Source organism: Alligator sinensis, unplaced genomic scaffold, assembly GCF_000455745.1.
Source record: "Alligator sinensis unplaced genomic scaffold, ASM45574v1 scaffold611_1, whole genome shotgun sequence".
Classification (NCBI taxonomy): Eukaryota; Metazoa; Chordata; order Crocodylia; family Alligatoridae; genus Alligator; species Alligator sinensis.
Window position 1 is genome coordinate 1470760 of NW_005842332.1, and position 15386 is coordinate 1486145.

General features: G+C 44.0%; 1 protein-coding gene and 3 non-coding genes across 4 annotated transcripts; all 4 read left to right on the forward strand.

Annotated features, from left to right (window-relative positions):
* Positions 1 to 30: 30 nt before the first annotated feature.
* On the forward strand, positions 31 to 6745 carry LOC102387362 (tigger transposable element-derived protein 4-like). Its single transcript, XM_025210045.1, is given in 6 exon segments — positions 31 to 84; positions 710 to 760; positions 2497 to 2547; positions 3529 to 3577; positions 5081 to 5855; positions 5858 to 6745. Coding segments are annotated over 2 exon segments (1131 nt in total). The 5' UTR covers positions 31 to 84; positions 710 to 760; positions 2497 to 2547; positions 3529 to 3577; positions 5081 to 5498; the 3' UTR covers positions 6632 to 6745.
* On the forward strand, positions 1636 to 1769 carry LOC112551092. The gene has a single exon (XR_003095241.1). It is a non-coding gene; the product is annotated as a small nucleolar RNA SNORA17 (small nucleolar RNA).
* Positions 2590 to 2722, forward strand: LOC112551093. Its single transcript, XR_003095242.1, has one exon. It is a non-coding gene; the product is annotated as a small nucleolar RNA SNORA17 (small nucleolar RNA).
* A 997-nt stretch (positions 6746 to 7742) lies between the features above and the next one.
* Positions 7743 to 7879, forward strand: LOC112551094. The gene has a single exon (XR_003095243.1). It is a non-coding gene; the product is annotated as a small nucleolar RNA SNORA17 (small nucleolar RNA).
* Positions 7880 to 15386: the final 7507 nt, after the last annotated feature.

Genomic DNA, 15386 nt, shown 5'->3' on the forward strand with positions numbered 1-15386 from the left:
GTTGTTGCCCGCGCGTCTGCCTGTCGGGCCGCCTATATAAGCAGGCGGCGGGCGGGTGTGCGGCCTTTCCCTGCGGTGCGAGCGGTAGGTTGCCATCTTGGGGGGGGTGGAGTCCGGGGACAAATTGGGGAGTCCTTGGGATGACGTGTGTGTGTGCAGGCGGTGTGCACATGGACGTGCAGAGGGTGTGCACGTGTGTGTGTAGGGGTGTGCGCATGGACGTGCAGAGGATGTGCACATGTATGTGCGCAGGGGGCGTGGGGGCGTGTGCAACGTGTGTGCACGGTTGTGTGTGTGTGTACCCGATTGCATGCACACGTGTCCATGTGTGTGTGTGCGGGCAGTCCTCAGACTTGCGACACAATCGGTTCCCAAAAACCGAGTCTGAAGTCAAAACGTTGGACGTTCCCGTGGGAGCAATGTTATCCACGGGGGATTGACGCTCGAGACCCTATTTTCACCAATTGTGTGTGTGTGTGTATGTGTGTGTGTGTGTGTGTGTGTGTGTGTATATATATATATATTTATATTTGCCAATGTCAAAAAAAGGTAGAAACGCTAGCAGCCCGCTCGCTTTCTGAGCTGAGGAGACTAGGAAAGCAGCTTTACGTGTAGTTTAATTAGACACCTCCCTTGGACTCATTGTCACTTTTCTCCTTTCTGGAGTTTTTTTTTTATTATTATTATTATCATTATTATTTTTGAGCAGGCTACAAAGAATGGAGCGAAAGGCAGCCTCGCCCTGAAAACGAGAAGCCGGGTGAGTGTGAATTCAGGCCCGATAACAAAACCGTCTGTGGGAGATGGTTTGCGCAGCGCATCGTGCGACGCCTCGTAAGGAGCTGTTTGTTGCTAGGGGTTGCTTAAAAATATGCGCTTCCCTAATATTATGGCTCTTGCACTAGAAGCTCATGAGACAGCCTCTCGGTGTAAATGTTTCGAGCACTTCGGCGTAGCAGTTGAGACACAAACACTCACTTCGGAATTGGTTGTGTTCAGATAATCCGAGCATGCATTGGTTTGATGTTGAAATTGGTGGGTAAGGCTCCTTGGCTTGTGCCACGGCAGAGGTCAGCCTGGAAGATACCCTCTAGTCTATACATTGCAAACGCAGCAGAGACTGTCCAAGGGATTCTTGATGGGAGGTAGGCAGAGCAAGGGCTTGATGTGCACAGCGGTGCAGTAATTGTGAGCGTTTCGTTGTGTATGGTGTTATTCAGTGGAGGTTTTAGCATTTCAGGCTGTTTATATCTAGAATGTTGTAGCTGTTTTAGACTCGAAGAAAATGAGGGTGGAAGGGAGCTCAGGATGTCACATCTAGTCCATCCCCATGGTCCAAGCAGCACCAGCCCCAACTACATCATCCCAGCCAAGGCTTTGTCTAGCCGGGTTTTGAAACCCCCCAAGGATGGATCTTCCACCACCTCCCTGGGTAACCTGTTGCAGCGTTTTACTACCCTTCTCATGAGCAAATACTTCCTAATCTCCAACCTAAACTTCCCTTGCTGCAACTTGAGCCCATTGCTTCTTGTTCTGCTCTTGTTTTGACTCAACTTGTGCAGTGTCCTCTTCCCCAATGCAGTTAAGCCCCCTCGGTCTTTATTTACATATGCAGTCTTCCATGTTAAATAGGTAACTGCCCCTATAGGCGTTGCGAAGGTGGCTGCTGTGCCATCTTTGTGTCATCAGGTGGCAGAGAGAAACAGGCTATGTCTACGCTCAGTGTTCGGAAACCTGTGAGCACTCAGAATGATTAATAGCCTGACATCATTTATAAAGCTGCTTTCTTAGGAAGCCCTTGGAAAAACTGCATAAATATGTTTTGGAAACCTCCCATTTCCTATTCCTGATCTGCCTTGATCTCGGAGGACGTCTGGGGCTGTTGTAGGAAAGCACTGATGAAACTCTGTGGACCAGTGTCTATTTATCCTTTGGAGCGGTAGGAGCTGTTCCACTAAATCTGTACTGTTTATGTGGGAAACCAAGGTGTAAAGAGAGCAAGCGGCTTTTACTCCAGGGTCGTATAACAAGCTGATGGTATGGGCAAGAATTGGATCTTGGGGATCTAGTCTCCCAGGCCACAGCTCTACCCATGAGATGGTTCCTTCCTCTTTTCAGGATGGGATTTGCTTTTCAATTGCTTCCTTGCTGCCACTGCCTAATTTGTCGAAGAGAGGCAGACTACCAAATGACGTCGCTACTAGTTATGCCATTCAGGGGCAGGGAGTGGGGACCTGTCATAAATTATATTCCAGTTTAACCTGGGGCTAGCTGGTGGAAGAGAAGCTGAGATGTCAAGGAGAGTGTTGCTTTTTCCTGCCACAGTGAAAACTCAAACTTAAGAAAAAACAAGGACGTGAAACAGCTGTCATTTTACTTAATCTCCCAAATCGCTGTCAGCAGTGGGCTGATGCCCAAATAGCCAGCCTCTGTAGTGCACCTAAATAGGCATTATACATGCTCTTCTCATTTTCTGCTTTTGTTGTTGTTTTGCAGGGAAAGGAATGTGAACACTACAAACTTGGGAGGTTTCCTCCAAAAACTCAGGTGAGACAAGTTTCCTGCAGGCTTCCTGCCCCCTGGTAGCTCCATGCCCCTACAGGTGTTGCAGGTGTGGCTGTCGTGCCACATCTGTGTCATTAGGTGGCGAAAGAAAGAGGTTGCGTCTACGCTCGGTGTTCTGAAACCTGTGAGCACTCAGAATGATTAACAGCCTGACATGCAACACTTTTTTTTCTCTTAATACTAAATGATGAAAAGTGCTGGATTCACACCTATGGATTCCCCCTCTGGCCAGAGCAGGCTTCACCTGTGGAAAAACAGGACCATTTTTTCCACCTCACCCTACCAATGAAGACTTCCTCTGTGGAGGAGATGGTTATTCACTTAGTACCTATTCCATTTGGTGCAGATTATAGTGATGTTTTTCATTACCTGGATGCTTGTGCACTGAAACGTTGCACTAACATTCCCCAAATCATTTCGTGTTAGATGGATAGCTGTCAGATCATAGCTATTTTCAGTGGTTACAAATGGGACTGAATTTGATTTTGCAGGCTAGAAGTGATGAGTACTGTATAGTTCATCTGGTCTTCCCTGAGGCTAACGATTTCTATGATAGCATAAAGGGGAAGAGAAGGTCTTTTTTTAATGTCATTGCTTTGAACATTATGTGCATGCTGGGGGAGGGGTTGGGATTACATTGTTCGTATAAGGAAGAGTATGAAAATTAAGCTTTGCGTTGTGCATTGATTGTGTGTACTGCAATATACCTGGCAGTCGGCTATAGCTGTCCTTATGCTTATCCTGTAATGGAAATAAATGTTCCCCCTGCCACACACACACATATGCCCTTCTGCTTGCAAATGTGGGCCTCAACCCAAACACTGCTTTCCTGGAATGTGAAAAATTCTAGGTCCAAACTTTGCTGTTTGTTTCCATCTCTCTTGCTTTTAATTCCTTCCAGTGACAAGTTTTTAGAATGGTTATAATTGTTATGCACTGTGTCTTTTTTGTTTGTTGGTTTAGAAAAATGTGACTACAATACGGGCCGAAAAGTCTTCATCCTAGAAGTCAGGTGAGCTTGGAAACAGGGTAAATTCTAAATCGTGATTCTAGAAACCAGCGGGAGTTGCAGTCCGCTTGCTAACATGTCAGCAATCCAGTGCAGCGCAGACAAGGCAATTTGCTTCTTAAGATGTGTTCAACTTGAGCGCCTTCTAAGCCTTTGTCTAGATAAAGATTAGATAGACTTTTAGAACCGGATATACAAACATAGGCTGCAAAACCTTTTTAGATTGGAGAGAAAATGGGGGCAAAGACATGAGAGCCATCTTGAACCTTTCTTTAAGATAAAGCACCTGAAAGCTGCAGTTATTACAGCTTTCGGGTTTTTGTATGGCATGCTTTACTCGATCAGAAATGGAGAGAGGGGTGATTATACATTTAAATTGCAATGCTACAATTTTGGTGGGGGACTAGTTGTTTTAATTGGTGTTTCTCTGGTGTCCTGGGCTTGAGAGAGTTACAGGCATGGATGTCATGGTTTGTCATTAGGGGGCACAGATGGAGAGCCTGCGTCTGCTCTCTGTTCCGAAACCTATGAGATGAGTGGTAGTTTGACATTGTTTCCAAGTACACCTGCTTTCTCCAGAGAGATGGTAGACTGTGGAGCAAATGTCCTTTGAAAGGCAGCTAATCGCAAGCTAGTTTTATCCATGTCAGGAGAAGGCCTTATCCTTGTGTACAAGGACAAGTGGAAGAGACCGTTCTATTCTTGGGTTCTCCTGAGGCCTCTGCTGCTGCCCCCTGTGGCTTTGGGGAAATAGCTGTTTGGCATCCTGTTGTCTGTCAAATGCTGATAACGTTTCAGTTCCTCTGTTGAGTGTAGTGAGGTTTAACATTTGTAAAGGTCCTGAAAAACAAACACAATGCAACAAAAACAGGATGGAAATGCAACGAATGAGCCAGGAGTTTCAGAAATGGGAACCTAAAATTAGGCAATTTCCAGAGTGCCTGAGTTATTTAGAAGCACAGTTGCTGTAAATGGGTATTGTACTAAAAATCCCCATCCCAATAAGAAGTTTTGTTTTGTTTTTCCCCAAAAGTGCTCAGCCCTTGGTACCTTCACCCTTTAATTAGCACAATCACACATACCTTCTACTGTGCCTAGCTACAGTTCTTAATTCATGGGGCTAGAAGTACTTGCTAATGAAAGACCAAAAGTATTGATTTACCTTTGCAGCCATAATACTCGATTCCTTCATACTGCTTGCTTGGCTGGGTACTTTTTACAGTTAACAAAATTCTGGGCATTTATTAATTCAGTTAGAAGCATTTGTGATTGTTCTGGTGGTGTACACATGGCTTGTATTATGCATTCGATTATGGTCTTTGTTGGGGAGGGGAGGACCAAGAAAAATGTAGAACCCAGGAATGTTGCTGATTGCAGGCATACCAGCAAAATTAACAGTTCACTGAATTTCATATGTTTGACTGTGTAATTCTCAGTGGTCAGAAGTAGTTCTCAAAACCAGCCTGGCTTTGCGAAAAATTGATATTCCGTGCTTTCTTTTCACAGGTTCACTCGAGGAAGACAGTATTGATTTCTTTTGAAATGTAATGCAAAGCTGTTGAAGGTAAGTATTATGACATCTTTTAGTACCAAGAATAAAATACTCCAGGCACAATGTGTTAGCGAAATGGCTGGTGCCAGTGAGTTGGAATACAAAAACTAGAGTTGAAGTAGCATCTGAGGTCTGGTCGTTTAAAGGACATGGACAAGTCAATAAAAAAGAAACTAACAGCTATACAGTCGATGCCTGTTGGCAGCAACACTGGGTAAGAGCAACAGCTACCTACCAGCCACCTTTCCCCTGGCAATGTTTTTCCTGCCATGCATCTTCTGTCTGGTAACAGCAACACAGCTGCTGCTTAAGAGCAACACTTGTGGATCAGGAGATGCTTGACCTCGCTGTGCTTAGCAGCCTGCGGACACCATGCCAAGAAGTCTCTCCCTTAAAGAGAAAGTTGAGATTATTCAGGCCTGTCAAGTTCCTGGAGCCAGTCAAAACCAAGTTGCTGTCAAGTGGGACTTGCACAGATCAGTTGTTTGTAGAATATGGAAGCAGAAGGATAAGCTTTTGTCTGATTATGAGGATGGCCAGGCAAAGAGCAGTCGCAAACGCAAGCGGGAGGGGAAAGCCCCTGATGTCGACAGGGCACTCTTTCACTGGCTCAAGGCAAAGAGGGCAGAAGGAGCTTTGCTTACAGGACCTATCATCAAGGACAAGGCCCTCCAGCTTGCTGCTGCAGCTGGACTCAGTGACTTTAAGGCGAGTGATGGTTGGTTCAGCGCATGTGGAAGAAACGATTCAACATCACATACAGAAAGGAGCATGGAGAGCAGCAGTTGAGGGACAAGCTGTCAGCTGTGCAGTGGCAGACTCAGAGACTTCCTCAGGTCCCTGAGAAGATTTATCTAGCTGACATCTACAGTGCAGACAAGACTGGGTATTATTTGAAGGAGCTCCCTGGCAGTGGACTCAGAATAAAAACAGAGAAGCTGGAAGGTGGTACTATTTCCCAAGACAGAGATTGTCTTGGTCTCTCTCCTGAAGAATGGCAGGATGTAAAACCAAAACTAATTTCCAGCTGCTTCAAAAGGGGCAAGGTAATAAAGTTTCACGCGGTGCCAGGGGAGGAGGAGGGAGGCAGGGATGCAGAAGAAGGTGTTGCCCCCCCGAACGATATTCCACTCACGAGTAAAATGACGGAAGAGAGTGTGGCGGATGCTGCAGCTAGGGATGAGGGTGTGCCCGGGTTTGGAGAGCCAAGCGTTGGGGAGTTCGTTGGCACTGCTGCCACTAGACCAGAGAAACATCTGTGGGTTGAAAAGACTGATGATAAGGGGACAGAACAAGTGGGTGAGCGTGATCTTGATGAAATTCTACCTCCCACAAATGCAGACGTGTTGAAGGCTTTGAGCATGGTTTGGCACTTCTCACGGCAAGAAAGGCTGGGAGACAAGGTTTATAGGTCCCTTCAGGACATCAAATCCCATCTCCAAAACAAAATGGCAGCAGAAGCAGTGCGAATTAACAGAGTTCTTCCCCAAGATACCTTGAGTTGATCCTTTTCTGATTTCAGCAGCCTGGAATTACAATGCACTTTGTGGAGCATGACTTTAATTTAGCTTGTGTTGGTTGTCAATAGTGGTGGCTTGGTGGTTGTTTGAACCAAAAAATAAAACTTGAAAATTTTTATGGTGTAAACTTAATCCATGCTGCCCTTAGCTACCTGTCTTACATATCAGAAAACGGGCTGCTCTTGGTTGGGCATGTCCAGTAACAGCTGCTTTAGGAACAATATAGCCCCAAGGCACTGGCACATTGCTACTAACAGGCGTCGACTGTAATAGAAAGCTTCCTTTTATAAGTTGCTATTGGTATGTAACGTGCTTAAACTGTAAGTTTTGATGGCCATTTTGAATTACTGGCCCTAATTTTAGACTGGACACTGAAGCTAGATTGGTAATTTCAGTTTGCACAGAAACACAGCAGTGCAATTCTGATTATCTCAGGGGAAATTTAAAATTCAACTTGTAAAGTCTCCTCGTGGAATTCAGAGACTTTCTGGGTACTGTTTTCTTTGTACCTTATGTCTACAGCCTGCTTCTTGACTCTGAGCTCTGAGACCATCTCCCTCTTCTGTTTGAAAAATGCTCAGCGTGTATTTCTTTCAAGTGTGTCCACTTTTTCATTTCTCTAAGCCTTAAAGAACAGGTGACTGACCATCAAAGATACCTTCGTAATGCACGGATTATTTTCTTTAGAATTGAAATTGTCTAACATCGTTGTCCGGTGAGGTTTGCTTGGAACTCGAATTTTCCAGTTAATGTGTGAAACGGTCAGAGCTCCCATGTTGTAAATGGACTATTTCTATGTTTTATAAGCGTGTAATACTTTCTAAGCACAATAAAATTCATTTGCACGTGAAGAGAACAGCATTAATGTCGTCACATTTATTGAGGCTTTGCTATCCTTAACCTAGTAGTTTCAGATGTTTGCATATTAACGTTGGTTTGTACTTTGGCACAGAACAGGTCCATTGTTTGTGCATTAGTGATTCAGAGACATTTATCTCTGCATTTAAATAATTACTGTGGATAGCTGCCACTTCAGTTAGTTGGCAAGGCTACATGTGTGATATTTCCTTTCCTTACTGCCTATTAATAATCAATTATTGCTCCATTGAGACATAAATATGAGTGCTGTGTCGTATTTATGCCAGAAGGAGGCAGGCAGGAAGTGTTATGCTGCTTTATAGTCTGTATCCTAAAAGAAAGGATACACACAGAGCTTTATAGCAGCTGAACAACGTCGTAAGTTGGAATGTGTACACTTGGAGAGGAGTTGGGGTGGGGGGTTTCCTGCATGACATTATTTTTCTCTTAGACTCTTGATTTATGTTAAGGCTTTCACACATCCAGTCCAGCACTTACCTTTTAAAGTAGTGGGTGCATTTAAGGACTTTTCAACTGCAGCTTAATCTTAATGCATTAATATAGCAACTGTAATATTCAGCTGTTAAAGCACTCCATTCCCCACAACTGTCTCAACAATGAAATTATGTGGAATCTTGTAGACACGCTTGTTCGTTTACACTGATTGTATGTTTCCAAATGTGTATTGTGAAGAATTATGCCAAAATAAAGGAAAAGGCATTTTTCGACTCGTAACGCAGCTGTCTGGTACAACATCATTTCAAACCCTGCAAAAGTTGATGGTGCGTGCCACAGGTTGGTACTACCACAATGGAATTATTGAATCAGCATGGTGGACTGAGTAAAAGAAAATACTGTTTCTCTTCTCCCAGCCAAGATGTTGGCTTACGTTTGGTGTGATGCCCTTTCAGGTGAAAAGAAGTGGGTTACGTAGAAGTGAGATGTTTTGACCTGGTTAGTGATAGCATGAGACTCAGACCCAAAGACCCTGTCTTCCCCACCTCCATGCCAGGCCTAGGAGTGCTGCTGTGAAGCCTATCTTGTCCACTTGCTCCAATGCACTGAGCGCCACATCCTGGAAATACATCCCTGTACCTTTCTAGAGCAGTGCTAAGCCCCTCTCAGGACTGCCCATGGGCACTCGCTCTCATGAGTGCTTTTTGGCATACACTCTGGGCCACCCCCAGGTTCCTGCCTACCTTCAGCTGCAGGATTTGGCACCAGAGCAGTGGGAGTGACTAATTTGCGATGGGTCTGCCAGATGCACCCCAGCGGCTGTGTGGGCTTACGTAGCAAGGCTGTCCGAAGTACTTGTTAAAATCAGTTGCATCGTGGCTTGACTCTTCCCCTCTCTGGTTACACGTCAGCCCATCCTCGTCCTGCGGGACCCTGATCGGGAAGTAAGGTGTTGGGATAGTTGTGAAACACCTGCTCTGCTTGTGGTGGGGGAGTGGCCCTGCACTGTGCTGCTCTCCTCCAGGTGATGAGAGATGCATGGGTTATGACTGCACTTAGCATTCTCAAACTCCTGAAGGCTCTGTAATGACGAATAGCCTGACAAAATCTGGCTGTGCTAAATGCTGGAAAATGTCCTCATTAAATGGGCATTACTGGGGCCAAAGGTGCCATTAACCAAGCGGGTAGCTGCTGGCTGCAAAATGAGCCATTTAATTGGGAAAAGGCACTGCCTAATAGCAGCGGATTCCTAAAAGAATGCTAATAAGGTTGTTGTGGTTGTTGCTGTGCGAAGACTCATGCATTAAGATGTGACTGTTTAATTTAAAATTACTGGCTTTTAACCCTGAAATACATGTTCGATTTCTCACAAGCCTTTAATCAGATCAAGGTTTCCACCAGGGGTAGTGAGCACCTAATGAGGCTTTTGGAAAACTTCACCTTATCAGGTAGAGCTTTCTTTTTTTACTGAAATCGTCGGGAAATGTGCTGAGTTCCGTTGAATTGCTCACAAATCAGCACAGACAAAACGGGAAAGGAATAGCCAAAGATTGGGTGAAATTGAGGCGTTAAAACACAGCAGCTCTCAGGCAGATGGTCAGCACTCCATGTTTTTGAAAGGGGGCAGAGGGGGCTCCAAAATCTTTGCAAATATTGGCTTACCACCGTTTAGAGCAGTTTACGCTGTGCAGTGGAGACCTCTGGAATTAAGTCTTTACCAGCGCTTACGGCGTATTCAAGTCACAAATAACAAAAATGTAAATATTGAATTTTTAGGAACTAAGCTTTTTGTGACCTCCATCTGTCTCGGTGGAAAGGCAAATACATGTGCAAAAAAGTGATCAGAATAATTACAGTTCTTATGAGATGCAGAGAAGAATTTAAGCTAATGGTTTTTTTGGACAAACTGCACAATTAAAGTAATGGTCTGATTTAAACCAATGAATGCTCGGAGATTCAGAGATGAGACTAATCCTCGTACGTAATGAAAGATCACTGTTCTGGGACCTGGGTACAAGGAAATGAATTGAAGATGCAAGCCTTGTGTTGTAAGCATTCACTTAAATGGCAGTTTGGAAAATGGACTAGCACAGGAAGTTCACCTTAAATTCAACCATTTTTCAAGGTATTTTTGTGTGCAATTCCCTGCAGGGGAGTGCATCACCAGGCTGCTTCCGTTGGAGGGATCAGGTTAGGACTTCGACAGGTGTAATACAGTATCAGGCCTTTGATGGTTTATTTTTTTTAAGGGAAAACGCAACATAAGATCGAGCTATTTTTATTTGTCATGGGACGTTTTTCAAGTTTATATTATTACATATTTAAAATTAAACTACATATCCTAAGAACATCTGAGTTGGTTAGAAACAGAACTGGTGCATAGTTGGATGTGCCCTGAGCTATGACAATGTTGCTAAATGTAGTTATACGGCACAAATTTGGGGAATTAAAAAGCACAGACATGTCATCGAGAAAATCTTACTGAAGGGTGTAGTGAGATACTAAGTTAAGTAAACTGGAAACTGCGCTAAGAAAATTTGTTTAAAAATGCCAGTTGTGGCACATTATGCAATGTAATATTACCATAAAGGCCTGTGTGAAGAACCAATTTAGCTTAGGGTTGCCTCAGAAGCGATGCTTTCTATGTGGCAATAATCTCTTCAAACATGCATATTCCTGTAATTAGGTCTCTGCATCCTATTGGTTCATTAACTGCCCTTGGCTTTAGCTGCAGCTCTTGGCTCTGGTAGTAAGATGGGGGCTTTGTATCGAACCTTATTCAATATGCCTGGAAACCACTGCCACTCTATAATATTAGTGAAAGTAGGAGCCCAAAGGAGAGGAAGCAATTTGCATAATAGCAAAGGAATAAAACCGCAGCACATAAGTAGGAGCCAGATCCAATCTGTTGGAGTGCGCTTGAAAAACTAAAAGTTTACCCTTGGCAAGGCCTGGTTTCCATTTTGAGCTTAAAAAAACAAAAAAACCTAAATCCCTGCATTCAAAATAGACTTCAGAAGGCCCAGGGCTTAGGTCTGTGGCATGCTGGGTAATGCTCTTTCTGGCTGTGAAGGCGACCAGTTTCAATACCCAGAGCCAAAATTCAAGATTGTTTTCCTAGGGTAATCCTCTGCTTGCTGAGTGGCAAAGGGAAGGTGTCAGGTTAAAGAATGGAAGAGGGCTGCTCAGCCCAGGTCTAGGTCAGATAGGAGTGGGGGCAGGTGGCATAGTGGCAGATCGAGCAGAAAGCAGAGCAGCAGATTGGGCAGAGAAAGGGGCTAATGTACAGCACATCTGCCAAGAAGGTTGGCCCCCACTGCTCTAAACTAAAAAAACTTTCTCTGCATTGCTGTGTCTGCTAAGGAGGCGTATACCTCAAACCTAGCCCACCCAACTGCCTGCTTTCTCCGCCCTCCCAGTATAGATGGTGGGAGGATAGTGAAGGCAGGTGGGGACATCATGAATGTGGCAGAAAACCCTCTCCTGCTGCCATCAGCTAGGTGCCCATGTTGGGGCTCTGTTGGCAGTGGCAGCACCGTACTACAGGTAAGTCCTTAGTACATCTCTCACCCTCCTTACACCCCTCCTCTTGCAGGCCCTCAGCATAGACATTACACCGATGTGGATTCTTTAACCGTGTGGCTTATCGTGGCTTCGTGCACTCTTAATTTGGTGCCTGCCCCTCTAGGTGGGCAGTGGCTTCCCATCAATCCCGAGCCAGGCTGCTCAGCCTCCGGTTTTGATTTGGGAGACGGAACAAGGATTCTGCCTTCCTAGTCCCACCTACTCAATGTTAAAATTCAGCGTTAATGCTCCATTCCTCCTCGGTGGGTGGGCAGGTAGGAACACGTTGACATTACACAGTAATGAGTGGGTGGTATTAGTGACATAAAAAATCCTCATGATGAAGAAAGGAATGGAAAATAGCCCACCATTTGCTAAGCTGTCCCAGGCCCTTAATTTGTTTTCTGAATGACCCATCTCCTGAAGCCGACGGTTCATTGTAGTTCCACAGTCCAATACAGGAATTCAGTGTGATATGGGTATGTCACAAATTGTTGTCTGCGGTTATGATCCTAGGTTCTTACAGACTTAACAGCAGCACAAGTGCTCATGTCTGGCCCTCTATGCTAGAGTGACTTGTCACTCTCTCATAGCATATTAGCTGCCTGATATCTGAGTAATGCCCATACGCCACTGTGTTGGGGTGCCGGGACCCAGATCTAGGAAGGTACAAAGCTGCTGAACTCCAATTAATGTCAGTGAAATCAAGGAGTGGGCATTAAAAAGTACTAAATACATCGGGTACTTGCACTTCAATTAGCCATCGTAACAACTTTCCTGGAAAGCCAGTTTAATTCTGCAAAGCCGTCTTTCTTTGGTGAATTGAATCCTAGTCTAAATAGTCCCTGAGTCACGACTGACTTCGGAGATCCAGAGATGCTGAACAATGGGCGGAAGACTTTTTCTCCCTGCTGCAGTCAGAAGAGAGAAATCATATTTATTTATAGTGTGCAAGGCACTCAGAAACTGTACTGACTAACGAGGAGTAAGGTCTTTAAGTGCACACATTCATTTGCTGCTTACACTTGATGCTTACTTTTAAGAACTTCATTTATTTGAAAGTCTTATTTTCTTATATCCTGGGGCTCTTCTTTCAATCACCGATGATGCCTCAGGGTTTGTGTAACCTAGCAATCATGGCAGCAGCAAAGGAAACTCCTCAGAGTCGGTGTTTGAAGTCTCCTAGTTTGTAACTTCATTCCCTACAATGCACTAGTTGAAATGAGCTGTAAGCACTACAGCTCGTGAACACAACGGGCAGCGGTATAAATACCTTCTCTGACATTTTCTCCGATCGGCTTTGTTAGCGCTCTAAGAATAAACTCTTACTGCTATTTTGATCTTTGTGCATTTTCCATTTTTGCCTCCGCGTTCAGATATTCTCAGAAGAGCAGCTGGATGAAATAATTTATAAAGAAATTAAAAGTTTTCAGCCACCTCCCCCCAGTCTGTCATGGCATTTCATTTAAGTGCCAGTTTAAAGAGAAAAACCTTGCAAACCATTCTAAAATGAATTGCATTTATGTAGTCGCAACCTTGCAAGTAATATATGTTTTACCCATTCTGGCATTTGTGACTTTTTTTTCTTCAAGTACATACAGAACATTATTCAAACTGGTTTCTGCCTCCACTCGCCGAAGCTGGGAAATGTTGCTCATGCCTAGACTGTATTGTTTAAAAATACTTGAACCTAGCATCAGTCTACAATGCTAATGTAAGGCAAGGCTGGATTGTGTGGCCTTCCCTGTGCATTTCTAGGCTCTTTCTCTTTCATACCTGACATACTGCACAGTATTTAACAAGTCTGAGAAATTCTTGCACTCAACGCAATGCATCTTTAGCCTTGTTCCCTCCTGCTGCCCCGCCACTACCACAGTGTAGAGCTGCACGTGCTAAACCATGGGAGTAAGAATCTGCTTTTTCAATTTCCTTTAATGCAACACATCTCTCTAGCCAGGAAAGGAAGGATGTGGTTCCATGCGAAATAGGATGCAAGATTTTGGGGAATGGTAGATATGGTCCACCGTACCTGCACACCATGGAAATTACTATAAACTGTAAATGAATGACTTGGAGAGGGAGTGTTCATTTTTGTCAATACTGGTTTTATTTGAATAGCCATTGGCTTAACTAATTCTATCTCTGTTAGACACACAGGGTACCTTCAGCATCAAGCTTCACCTTCCCATTGTAGACTCTTATAGAGAAGGGACTTTGATATCATTTACAGTCATGTTATATCATCCATGAACCTCCTGACTTTTACCCTCCTGACTCCTTGTTCATTTGGAAAACCAGTGGCATGAAGACTTCTTTAAAAGGTAAAGAGACAGTGCCAGTCCTGTGGGAAAATGTAGGTTACAATCAGCTTTCAAGCCTTCATTTATAAAGCAACTGGACTATGAATAATAATCTCCAGAAATTTGAAGAGGATTATTTGTGTATATATTTTGAAAAGCGCCTTTTTCCTAGTAGAAAAGCAAAAATAATTTGTCAATGTGGTTGGTTGCCATAGAAATATAGGACAGTAGAACAATAGCCATGGCAACTACATCTGAATTTATCATCATTAAACCTGAACTCCAAGCTGACTGGAAAACCTCCAAACCTTCTCCTCCCAAACTCTCACCTTTTATAATAGCAGATGACCTGCGTATGCCAGTCTATCAGCTGGCAACGTAAGCTTCGGTGGACTTGTATCTCTGCACCGTTGATAGGAAGTTAAATGTTGCTTGCTTGTACAAAAAGAGTACCTCCACACCAAAATAAATAAATAAATGATCGAAAAGCCAAAGATGCTTAACCTTCTGGTAGATGAATTACTGTGTTGCAAAGCTGGCCTCTCTGGGAAGCAAGTTACAATGACTGCATGCTAGATTTAAAGCATCGCTGACACTAAAACATTTTCTCCATAAATAACGGTGAGAGGTAATGATGATCCTATAGAACTAATAGAAGGAAACGCTGGTATCTTCTCTCCAAAGGGCTCATAAGTTTAGAGCCGTGACACTAAAGATTGCCTTCAGAGGCCATATATTTCGAGAGGGACTTTTTTTTTCCCTTCCAGTGATTGTTTCCCAAATGTGCGCTTCGCTTCGCTAACCAACTGTTGTTGGATAACCGGCATATGGTCTGTCAATATGAGTAAAATGCTTAGAAAATGGAGAACAAGCTAACCGGAGTTTACAGAAATTAAACTCTTCCCCTCCATCCGTGGCCTGAAAGCGTTGTTATAATTGAACATAAATGGGGTCTGGAGTTTGAAAGTGGGGAGTGGTCAGGCAGCCAGCTGAGAGGCTTTCCTTGTTGCCAACTGAAGTATTGCCTCCGTTTAATCGTGGGCAAAGAAACACACTAATGCGGTATTCGCTTTTTGCTTTTGCAAGCAAAGCTCGGCTTCATTTTAAAATGATTAAGTCAAGCAAAGCGCTTGGACCTGAATTGGCATTTGAACACTGCTGATTTCCCTCTACATAGAAAGTTTGTACTATTAAAAAAGGCCCAATGCCCACACAAGCCCAGGTAACCTGTTGAGCTAGTACGGTTGAGGTATGCCAGCTTCTGTGGACAACCGCAAACAAGGGAGCGGTGTAGCCCCCATTATTTCTGGCTCAGACTCGCAGCCTTAATAATGACACGTTCCCCTTTACAGGGGGGTTGACAAGTGAAAGCCCTGAGCAAGTCTGGAATGAGATACCTTAACTACTAGCACACAGCAGTTATATATGTTACTCTATTCACCGTGTGTCTTAGGCCTGAGACTTTCTATAGGTCTGGTTCATGGGAATCACTGTGTACCTTCAACTGCACTCCTCTTACAAATGTCCAAAACAACATGTCGGGGTAGTTCATTTTTCTAGCA